At 39.0% G+C, this 12,419-nt stretch overlaps 1 protein-coding gene across 1 annotated transcript in view; it reads right to left on the reverse strand.

Moving 5' to 3' along the window:
* Positions 1-3,665: 3,665 nt before the first annotated feature.
* Positions 3,666-12,419, reverse strand: part of LOC121353942 (bifunctional heparan sulfate N-deacetylase/N-sulfotransferase 3) — a 42,386-nt gene continuing 33,632 nt past the window's right edge. Inside the window, exons 7-13 of the mRNA XM_041468166.1 lie at positions 11,603-11,699; positions 10,655-10,778; positions 7,359-7,533; positions 6,808-6,978; positions 5,685-5,794; positions 5,102-5,204; positions 3,666-3,914 (exon numbers count right to left, since the gene is read on the reverse strand). Coding sequence (XP_041324100.1) covers positions 3,795-3,914; positions 5,102-5,204; positions 5,685-5,794; positions 6,808-6,978; positions 7,359-7,533; positions 10,655-10,778; positions 11,603-11,699 — 900 coding nt within the window. The 3' untranslated portion in view covers positions 3,666-3,794. The remainder of the gene's footprint in view (positions 3,915-5,101; positions 5,205-5,684; positions 5,795-6,807; positions 6,979-7,358; positions 7,534-10,654; positions 10,779-11,602; positions 11,700-12,419) is intronic.

A 12,419-nucleotide genomic window follows, 5' to 3' on the forward strand; every position in this document is an offset into this window, starting at 1 on the left:
ATGCATTGGCACAACTATTGAATCCCCAAGGCAAATGATTTGAATAAATTTTCCTTGTTATCTTAAAAATAGCAAACTCTGGAGATGTTTCTCCAGCGCATTAGCAAGTGCTGGCACAAGAAATAAAAAGTAAGCAGGAAGCAAAAGCAGTAAAACAAGCAGCTGCATAAAGCAGCAATATTCACTCACAGCAAGAGTAAGCAGTATTTTTCATTTCTGAAAACATTTCATGCTGCTCCTGTGCTGCTGGACTGTGTTAGAGCTCAGCATCAAGCTGCAATGGCTGCTAACCAACCTGGAAAAGGACAACTTTGTGAACATCAAAGTCACTTCCACACAGCACTACATTTTCTTATCAGAGTTTATTGTTGCACTTCAAATACCATGCCACTATCAGAATAATATCTATTTTTTTATTTAAAAAAAACTCTGAGAAAAATGTTTCCAGCAATTTTCATTCAATGTGAATGACAAGAGTATTACATCTATAAACATTGAAATATCTATTTAATTTCTTCCTGAGGAAGTTTCACATTTTTAAGCAATGAAAAAGGATATTCTGTACAAGATAGTCTGCAAATCATCCAAACTCATTCTTTCTGCACAAGTAGAACTGGGAAAATGTCACAGTATTCTCAGGAATGTTAGCTCAAATAATTAGGTGGTTTCTGATCAGGCTCTGTGTTTACACCCCCAAATGGTCATTATCTGCTCAGAACCACACATTGTTTTTTAATGGCACTGATGTCCACGTAAAGCAGATTTCAGAATCATGTTTATGAAAATGAAGATGAAACTCACAAAATCGAGCAGTTGTTAGAGATATCGCTTGTGCAGTTACCTACCAGGGGAACAGGAACCACAGGCTGTGTTAGCAGCCACAACAAAACATCTGACTTGGACTAGCAAACAGATTTGTTGTAACAAACCTGTTTTTTAAAGAGTATTAATACTGACAGTGTACTTCTGGAAATCAAACACGGATTGCAGGTGAGCTGTGAACAGAAGAGGTCACACTTTGTCAGGTAACTCGTGGGGTGTGACTTGGTTACTCAGCTGTACTCAGTGCATCCCCTGACACACACCCAGCTGCTGTCTGCATGCTGTGCTCAGCCTCCTCCTCCTTCACCAAGCTGGCTGCATGTTAAAAGTGCTTTTTAAAGGCTCCTGTTCAATGTAAGAACACATTTCAATAGAATAGTTCTGGAATAAAACCCCCCATGGCTTCATACCATCCCTTTACAAAAAAGTAATAATCCACCCAAGGCCGAGGCCGTGCATGTGGAGGATTTATTGTCCCAGTGCCTCATGGTGACCCCAGATGGGCTGTAAAATTCCCCAGGGGACAATGTGACCAATGTCACCAGTCTGTCCTTGACTGCCCACTCATTCTCAATCTGTCAGGGCCTTGCTTTCCCAGGGCAAGAAGACAGAGAGGGAATTCTTTAAAACAAAGAATGAACTAGGAATGATGCTGAAGGCCATTCCTCCTGCATGTAGGAGGCACTCAGTCTGTGTTCTCACCCTGAAAACATCAGGCACTTGACAGTGCCCAAGGTTTTTCCCATTTTCCTCTATTTTATAACGCTGTTTCACTGAAGAACATGGAGAACTGAGGCAGCACTGCACAACAGGGGCTTTGTGCAATCCCTGCATTTTTAAAACACTGAATGATGTTACACGAGGTTGTATCAAGAGTAAAATCAATCATGACGGGATGAAAACCCCAGGTATTTTCTCCAGTTATTCAATTTAACTGTAACAAATCTATATGGATGCTTGCAGGAAGCATGAGCAGTCTGTAGCATGCAGAGTATTTGCTTTTACAGATGTTCAGAATCCAGAGTGTTTCTTTTATCAAATAAGTACGTTAAGACAAGTCAGCTTTTGAGACAAATCCATATGACTGAGTATTTAAAGTGAAATGAAATTCTCATTCTAATAAATAATAGAAATGTTCATCTTAAAAAATGTCTACTCTAGTAGGTCCTCATCCTTAATCATGCATATTCCCTTAGCAAAAATGTGCTGCGTAAAGAATATTGTTATATACAGCAAATCCGTCTAGATTTTTTTCTTTACAGGCCTATCAAAACCACATATTACATAGACAAAATCAATAAATAATAAAGATTACCAGTTAGAGGTACAGTAAGGATCTCAACATCTGTTTTCTATTTAGGGAATAACAGACTGGTTTCCATTCCATTACCTTGAAAGTTAAATTGCATGATTACATAAATGTTGCAAAACAGCACTGAGACATAGGAAGTTTTTCCACCATCTGATGCATGTTTTTAAATATTCACCCTGAAAGAAACGATGAAAACATTACAGAGCTCCTGTATAAAGCCTTGCATTTAGTACTGTAGTTCTTTTTTGTTTTCACTAACCCTTCATGCCTTTAGAAACACTCAGAGCCAAAGTTCTGTGAGAAGCATTAAGGCCACACTTAGCTGAAGTTTCCAATGATCTTCCTCAACTGCTAAGCACTATTGATTAGACTTGATCTCACATCTAAACTGATGCATTGAGAGAGGCATTGGTGACAACTATCATAAATATCTGCCTGCAAGGGCAGTATTGTGTTTTCCCATGATTTGAGTGTATTTTTCTACCATGACTACACACCGTGTTTATTTTTGTCCCCTCTAAAGCTTAGTCCTAATATTTAATACCAAACATGTTTAATGTGTCTGGAAACAGAAGTGGTATTTTCATCTGGAAATGTGGTAATTTTTGCAGCTGATGTCATCTGAAGGTTGCAGAAAGATGCTACAATTTTTATGAGGTTGAGGGGGAAAAAGCATAGGTTAAAGGCAAATAAATTAAGGAAAAAATAGTGGTGCAAAATAAAGCAATAAAAGTAAGGATCTGTTGCTGCTTTTTAGGAGTTTTTAGTCCATTTCAGTGGAGTCACTCCTGACTCAGAGCAATGTAAGCCTGGAGTGCAGTGTTCGGACCTGGCCGCTCACAGAGCCAGGGGTGAAAGCCTCTTCCTTGCACTGCTCCAGTTTGGGTCACAACTGTTTAAGTCTAATACTGCAACTTGTGTGTTTCACATATCCAACCAAACTTCTGCTCAGATAACTCACATCTCAGTCAGTACAGAATCAGACACATTAATACAGGCAAAGGCCCTTCCTGCACTGTGAGGGTTTGTTGTTACCAGGTATAATCACAGGTTCTGTTTTGGCTTTTGTGTGGTTTTCTTTATACACCTGTGGATTGCAGATGTTGCTGGGTGCATTTGTTGCCATGCAGAGCTAAAGGATATGTGCTAACTGTACTGCTCCCCAGTGTCTGCACACAATTAGCAAGCTGATTCCAGAGGCAGAAGTACTCTGGGCATTTTATGGTACATTTCATTATCTTATCCTACGCAACACAATAATCAAATCCTAAGAAAAACTGCCAGTGGTCCAACGAAGGGCTACAAAACCTACATGAGACACCATACTTTAAAACTGATATATAAAAATGGGAATATTTACCGTGGAATTGGACAGGTCATGTATCTCTGACGCTTATACCAGTTGTAAATAACTTCCACATATGTGCACAGTAGTCCACAAGTCCACAGGCCCAGAAATGTTTATGAGAAAGATTTGGCCCACCAGAGCTCTAAGGAACACACGTATTTTTACAATCCACATGCCAGCACATGGAAATAATTTCTATCCTTTACACTTTTTTGAAGAGGTATATTTTACAAGACCTTCTGGTAGCTGCAGGAAAGTTCAGGTATGACAACTGAAGTGTGGAAGGAGATTTCAAAAAGCTCTTTTCCAATGCTATCTCACTTTCTGTAGCTCCTGTCTCAGCCACGATGGCAGGGGTTGTCCCAGTTTGTGGAGGAGTTTTGACAGTTCCACATTGTGATCTCTGTAGTAGCTCGACAGAAAGGCCCTACACTGAGGGATACAAAAGGAGAGGTTTTTATTTAATAAAATGCTGTACTGCAGGTGCTGTGAATTTCAAAGAGGTTTCAAAGCTGGTTTGACCTGTTTGAAAACTTTACTTCCTTTAAGCAATTTATATTGTTTTATGCTATCTACTGCATGCAAGGAACTGTACTCTGAAAGGTTGATTTCAAGGGAATCAAAGGTTTCAAAGGGAAACAAAAGTCCAAAATGAACACCAAAGACAAAGCAGAATTTAATTCTACATTTAGTCTTGTACATTTAGAATCATACTGAAGGTATGGAGATACTTTTTACTGCAGTGTGATTGAAGTAACAGCTTCTAAAATATCTTTGTATGTAGACTTGTATCAGTTAGCAACCTCCATTTTCAGACTCATTTAGAATTGAAAAAGACAAAAGTTTGCACAAACACAGTCTTATCTCTGAACAAAATCCTTCTCACCCAATGGTTTTGTATCGGTATGACTCTACTGATGTGAAGTTATTTATAATTTAAGTACTGTGAGGAGAAAATCCCTGGTACATTAATTCTTACTGCTGTTCAATGTTATTTGCATTTTAGCCAGGCTAAATGAAATGGCAATGCAAGACAGAATCAACATGGAAGTTACAGCTAGAACAGGAGACTGAACTGCCCTTGGGTACAGGCTGCAGCATTTGATCCGACTGAAATTTCCCCATTTGAGCATTGTTTGGGGAAGGTGTTTTTAAAATTCATAGAAACAGAAACTCTCTTAAAACTGGGTTATAGGAGTGCCTGCATTACCTGTCACAGCCTAACTAGTCTCATAGACAAGGAACCATACAACTGCACCTATCTGATGATGACTGAGAAGAAACCTGCACTGTGGAACTTCTGCTGCTTAAGTCCATAAGGTAAAGGGGACAGGACTTCAGGAGCAGCACATGTAGTTTCTAAGGGGTGCCAAGTTTTAGAATTTGTGGGGGTTTTCATTGCTGTTGTTTTTTAATTACTTAATCTTCACAATTGAAATAAAGAACTGAACCTCCATGCAGCCCACAGCCATCTTAAACATTTCCTTTGTAGGGAAAGGTAGCCAAATAAGTAACTCCTACTTAATTTTGTCTTTCTCCCTTCTCATGATTTTGCTTGTGTCATGTCCTGTATGTGTCAACTGAATTCCTGTACAAGGCCAATGAACAGCATGCTTTACCTCAGAATCCATTGGAGGGTATTTCCTGCCTTTGCTCTTTCCAAGACACTTGGTTTTGCCTTCTTCCAAGAGCTGACACCAGAATCCTTTATGAGAATCGAACCTGAAACAAACATTGTGTGGTGTAAAATTTGTGTGTAACCAAATCTAGGAGTCAGATTCCAAAGGAGTGGATGTTACATTCCTGACTGATATAACTGAATCTGCTTTTCAGCTAATGCCAAAAATAAAGAGAAATTATTATATTTGCTTTCTGCTTCTGCATATCAGCATTCCATGTTCCACTTATGAAAGTAAAATTAATTTTGATCCATTTAAAATTCATATGCAATTCTCACAAAGCAGCACTGTGGCTGTGAGAGCTCTACTTCTGTAACAGCCAAGTGGCTCAGTGAATGATGCACGGAAAATTTAACCCTGAATTGTGTTCTGAACAATTCACCCTACCGACAGCTCAAAGAACCATAAAGGCCTTTATTCTGCAGTGAGCTGACTTACAGGCTAGCTGGTATTTTAGGAATGCAGGAACATGTGAAAATGAACTGATTAATTTTAAAACTAATTAAAAAACTGATTAACTCACGTTAGGGCTTCAGAGTAATTATAATGAGGAGAGACTCCCAAAAACTTCTGTACTTCATCCATGACGGTAGATGGGTCAGTTCTCAGCTGCTGTCCATCAATAATCAGCAACTACAACAGAGAACATAAATGGATGTTTGATTTGAAATTCATTATTTCAGGCCTGCAACTGGAACTTCCACCTCCGTAAAACTCTGTCATCATATGGAGAGTACTGCCCCACGAAGCAATTATGGGCCCAGTCTTAATTGTCATCATCATTAATGACCTGGGAGCAGGGTAAATAACATCTTAATTAAATCTGAAATTATACTGCATTGGAAGCTGTTGTGACAACAGAGAAATAGCAGTGAAGGATCTAGAAAGATAAGAAACACTGTCAGGAAATTGAGAGAGACTGGCCCAGCCAAGAAAAAATTATATTAATGGCTACTACTTTTCCAGATAAAACATAAGGCCATTAGGGCTGATTCTTCACTATCACTGTGGGACATAAAATCTGGCAAAAATCTGCATGACAATGCATATTATTCAATATTCACAGGTTACTTGTGGAGAAAAGCTAATGAAAACATAATGAGGAGAATTTCATTCAAGAGTCAGGATATTACAGCGTTGTGCATCTCATGAAGAGATATACAAGGCTGGCTGAAAGGAGAGTATGTGGGGAATAACAGCAGCTAGATGCATTGGAGCTTCCTTGGCACACTCCAGGGAAACAGAAGGTACAGACTCCAGCCAACTTGTCTCTGCTACAAGAGCCCTGGATAAACAGAAGGTTGGGATTGCAGCCAACCTCCCTCTAACTGTTGGGTGGGGAGCAGTGCCAGACATGCTGCCAATGTCACAAAATTCCATTCCAGAAATAAATCCCCAAGGAGATACCAATCATGTGATAGTGTCTGCCTGGTCTGCTGTTACCACATGACATTCAGGGCTTAGGATGTGCATCTTTTGAAGCTTGACCTTACACGGGGCCAGCAGGAGGGTAATGATTTGTAGGATTATCCCCAAGATCAGCAGTCAGCAGGCAAGACTTTTACAAAGGTAAACTTTAAGTACAGTATATATATACATATATATCTATATCTATAGGATGAGGATGTCAAGAGTCTCTTGTTCACCTGGTAAGGTGGGAAGTAAGTGAGCCATCTTTCAATGTGGGTAGCATACCATCCAGGTGCCAGGCATCTTTTCTGGAGAGCTCTGAGCTCAGAGGGGGCTCGAGGGCCAGCTGTGATCACCTGATAGAAGCTGAATTTCAGAGCTGCGGGGTCTTCGTGGGATCGCTGATGCTGTAAAAGAAGTGACATTGCTGGAACTTGACAGACTACAAAAGCTGGGGAAACAAGGCAAAACTGGCTGCTCTTACTGACAAAAATTTCTTAGCCTATCCTGTTTTTTGAGCATTAACTACATAATTGTGTCTGCATATCAATTTCTGTATGTGCTGATTACATTAATTAATCAAGTAATCATTTTTACATGCTTGCATCATAGATAACTTGAAAAAGTGGTTACTGGTATTTTAACCCTTAAAATATGACAGATATCTCAGCCCATGGGTGATCACAGATGGTCACTGACTACAGGGATATATCCTGAGAGGACATACAGAGAGGATTCAGGGTGGAAGCCTGGCCTGGTGCCTGTCCATGCTCTCCCAAGTGCATACCTGGTACCAGGAGTACGCACGGTCGGATGGGTCGATGAGGATGGTGATGATCTTGGCCTTGGGGATGAGGGAAGCAGCTCTCTTGGGAGCTTCCTCAGAATGAAAATAGTTGGCACTTTTCTCAAAGAGGAAGTCAGTGGTGACATTAGAAGGAGTTGGAAAGAAATCCATGTACCTGGGAAAGCAACATCATCCTCAGAACTACTTAGAAATCACACAAAGGTTCATACATCTGTTAAGCATACTTTATTCTGGAGCACTCAATTAAAATAAAAGTCTAAGTGCAAAAAAAAGAAATCAAACCAAACCTTACATTGTATCTTTGATCCTATTTTACTTGGTACTAGCTTGCTTCTCACTACATGTAACTAGACACTGCAGCTATTTTTTTTAAACTGGATAAAGATGTTACAGTATTTATGTATTTTAAAATTAGTGAGTTCTCACTTTTCAGTAAGAACAAACTGCTCAAGTCTGAAGTAGAAATTGAGTTTTCCAAATCTAGCCTTTTGCTGACACCAACTGAAGTGCAATACTGTAGGAAAAAGCTACTTAGTATCAATCAGAATTGCTTTCACTGAGAAGAGGCTGTTTATATGGGAAGATGCACTGAAACAATTCCCCACAGCTCCACCAGGTAAAAGGTTCCTGAGCAGTGACAGAATTCACTTTTTTTTCTGTGAGTCACATTTTAGGGTAAAATTGGTTTGTAGTTGTTTTAGGGGTTTTTGTGAGCTTTCCTCATCCGTTATGAAGCTGTAGGTAAATTCCTGCAATTGCTTTGTTATCTAAGGACTTCTCTATCCTTGGCCCTCAGATCACCTGTTATTGCTGGGGAAAACAATAAATAGGAAATTTTTGGCCCTCTTGACTTTTCAGTTAACCTGTATGGAGAAAATAAATGTTATTTAAACAGCCTCTTCTGAAGACCATGCTTAAGGACCGAGATTTCCTCCAGTGCTTAGACTTGCTCTGTTCATACAAATGAGCTACTTCCAATACTAATGATGTGCTCTTGTTGGCTCTGAAATTGTAACCACTGAAGTCAATGGACTTTTATTTCCCAGAAGCTGAGCAGGCTCTAGAGAGACTTGTCCAAGAAACCTGTAACAAAGCTGACATAAAGAAATGCAGGACTGGTCTGTTTAGACTTCTGCATTTTAACAACAGCAAGATCAGTTCTTATCTTACTGTTCTGCCATGTCTGTTGGAAGCCTACAATTTACACCTACACTGCTTTCAAATCAAAACAGCAATACTGAAGTTCTACAATTTACACCTACACTGCTTTCAAATCAAAACAGCAATACTGAGGACTATAAGAACCCTCTTCTGCTTCTGTAGTTGGCTCTGCTCTAAATCCAACCTTGGACAAAGACTAAGAGTCAGCTCAGGGATAAAGCCCTATCTCCACAACCGTAAACAAAATTGAACTGATTGCTATTTGCGATTCTTGCAGGAATCCCAGCCAATTAATGGACTAATGAGGAGAGCCCTTGTATCTAATTACAAAGTGACAAGCTCATTACACGCCAGCATTAAAACATCCTGTCAGACTAGGTGGTCTGAGAGATTCTGACAGAATGCAAATCTAAGAATTAGGCAACTGCACCAACCGGGAGTTATGAGGATCTGAGATTTAAATGAGGGAACCTGGCAGGGGTGGTAAGGTGTCACTGTCATATTTTCTGAAAAATCTCTTCACCAAGATTTCTTCTCCTGGGAAGCTGAGAAAGCTCAGAAAAGAATGAAAACAACCATTATCTGATTGCTTTGGAATGTGGTCTGGAGATCATTTACCAACAGGTGCATGTTTGATTGGTTCCATGTGAACTGTTTTTACTTAATGACCAATCAAAGTCAGCTGTGTCAGACTCTGAGTCAGTCACGAGTTTTTATTATTAATTCTTCATATCCTTTCTCTATAGTTTAGTATAGCATTCTTTTAATATAATATCATAATATAATAAATCAGCCTTCTGAGAACATGGAGTCAGATTCATCTCTTCCCTGGGTCCTGGAGACCCTCACAGAGACCACAGTGGGGCACAGAGTGAGTGCTGTGGTGAGAACCTGTCAAAGGGATGTGCCTGGTTTAGACAAGCTGACCACTGTGAGCTTTACACACCAGTGCCACGTTAAGATGAAGGTAATCTAACATGTGTGTGGCAGCCAATTGCACCTTCAGGAAGCAGATAAGGCAGGAGGAAAGAGAGAAGCAGCACAGTAGTTTTCCAGCAACATGAAAACATTGATTTTGTGGAAGAATGGGCTTGCTGTACTCCGGCTGCTCCATCAACATGGAGCTGCTCTGCCTCGCCTGCATGTCCTCCTCAGCAGCAATTTCCCAGTGCCAGCCATTCATCCAGCACCTCTCCACTGGCACAAGCAGCTGACTCACCACCCTTCCCAGTGACAATGTGCTGCAGCAATTACAACTCTGGGAAAACGAGTGGCGTGCAAACAAATTGGATCTGATGTGTCTGCACTGAGACCACAGAGCAGCATTCACTCTGTTCATTTTATGGATGAATACAAAGTCAAAGGCAATGAAAGTATTCTCCCTTAAACTGAGGGCAAAATAAAGAAAGAAGGCAAGAAATCAATAATCCTTCACTTTTGCTCCCCAGCTGCTGCAGCATGTCACCAGCTGTCATGCTGCAGTGCTTTACAGTGCAGCACTTTGGGAGAACAGAGGAATCAGGAGTGACCTTCAGGTGCAGCTGTGCCTGGTGACTCCCAGGGAGCCACAGTGAATGTGGCAGCAGGGACACAGGCTCTGTCTCAGCACACTTACTGAGCCACACAGACACATTCTCCTAATTACCTGATCTTTAAAGAACACTTTGAGAGGCTTTCCCTGCCCCCATTTTTTATTATTTACATGATTGCTAATGCTATATCCTATTTAAATGAAGAAATGCCTCTTCCTTTCTTTTTCTCTTAAGAAATAAGATTTCCAGCAGGAACGTAACTTTTGTGTCCATACATCCACCTACCAACCATTACTGTCCCACTTTCAAAGGCATGTGTAACAGAAATACATTATTTTGTTACTGCTCTGCACATGTTCATATGTGGATATTTACAAGAAAGCCTCACAAAAGTTAGTGCATTTAAGATATTCTGTAGTAAGATCATTATTCACTTGCATTTATTTCTCATTTTAGAAAGACACTGAAGATTATTTCTTATTTCACTTTATATATGCAAAGTTACCATTACCAACAGTAATGTCATTTTTCTATTGTTCACAATATATAAACTTTTATATTTATACTAATAACCCATCTTACCAATCAATCCCCCTGTGGTAGTTATTTCTATTAAAGAACTGTACCTCCTCAAAGGTTTTTGGGCTGGGGGAGTTACTAATGATGGAAGGATGCATGATCAGGAACAAATACAAGGCTGTAGTACCTGCAAATAGGATAAAAGTCCAAGATTTAAAATAAAAATACACATACACACGTATTTTTGGGGGGAATCATTGCTGCAGCTGGGAGTAAATCAGGTTTTTTCCATTTCAGTTCACTGAGGGGATGTTGATTTATGTAACCCAAGATCCTGCACTTTCTGAACTTCTAGAATTAGGACATTTAAAGAACTGTTAACACAGACAACTGGAGTATCAGTGTTGAAATCTGTTTTTCCAACTTAAAATAGTTGTGTTTTAAAAAATAATGATTTATGTATATAAGACTGTCACAAAAATGATTTTAAAATGTTGCATTCAGTAACTTTTGGGGATTGGTGATGATGAAAGGAATTTTGCAATTTTCTGATTACAGAGAAGAACAATAACCATTGAGTAAATTTATAAGCTAGTGCAATCTTGTAATTAAAACTGCCCATTAGGAACTTCTTGACTTGAAAAAAAATGCCAAGAAATAACAATATTCTATAAACAAAACACATGCAAGAATTTGCGATTCAGAATCCAACCTTTTTGAAAAATGTCTCTGTCCTGTCCTTTTCCTTCCACTTTGACAAGAGCTTGTCTGTCTTGTTCACCTCTTTATCAAAGTTTACTCATTTTGACATAAAGCCCAAAAACCTGACACACACCTGAACCCTGCATTTCACTATGTACTGTTGTAACTTACACGATTAAGCAATATTTGCTTGGAATCCAAAAATAAAAGAATGCTGTTGGATGATCAGCCTGAGTCAGCAGTGATTAATTGTTTTACTCATTTGAACTTACACACAGCCTATCTTGTTGGAATAAAAGAAAATCTCACCAGTTTTCTGGGGTCCTACAACCAAGAATTTTGGTAAGCGATCACAGGTTTTTTCCTTAGACCAGATATCTTTGTGCCGTTTGTCATCACAGGGGTTCTAAAACAGAGAAGAAAATTCAGAATTTCACTGGTAATCACATTTAAAATGGTTCATATATAAATTACCTATTTTTCGCCCATGTATAAATATTCTTACCAGAAATTATTATTTTGCCTTAAGACTGAAAACCAAAGCATTCCAGAACTATTCCAGTGATTCACAATGGTATTTCCAATGTCACCAGGTCAGAACCTGATTCGCTTAAGAGTCGGAATTTTTTTTAAGGAGAAGCATGTTGAAAAAATATATCCTACACATACATAGTTTGCCCATTCCTGTAACAGCTACCACACTATACATGCTGCATTCTAAAACTAAAAGAGTAAGCTGATTATGATTTAAGGCTTTCTATTCACAATACATATTCTGATCTTCCATTTCAAATCATTACCTAATATTAATCTTTAATCTTTACTGCTTCACAATGAATTGGTTTTAATTTGTTCTGGAAATGCTACTCACAAACCATTTTTGACACTGTTGTTTGGCAATACTGCACTGAGATATGAGGAGAATTATCTTCACATACCCCTCTGAGGTTTAAGAATATATACCTGTATTCAAAATCACATCAATTATGGACTAAATACACCACATACAGTATGTCTTAGTCGCTGTAACTTAAAAATGTCTTTTCTAAGTAATTATAATTTTTCAAGTAATTTGGCTACAGGCTAATTTCCATTTTTAAAATGATTCTGTCCTAGTATTATGCAA

The sequence above is a fragment of the Pyrgilauda ruficollis genome, unplaced genomic scaffold (assembly GCF_017590135.1).
Source record: "Pyrgilauda ruficollis isolate IOZ18807 unplaced genomic scaffold, ASM1759013v1 scaffold212, whole genome shotgun sequence".
Lineage (NCBI taxonomy): Eukaryota > Metazoa > Chordata > Aves > Passeriformes > Passeridae > Pyrgilauda > Pyrgilauda ruficollis.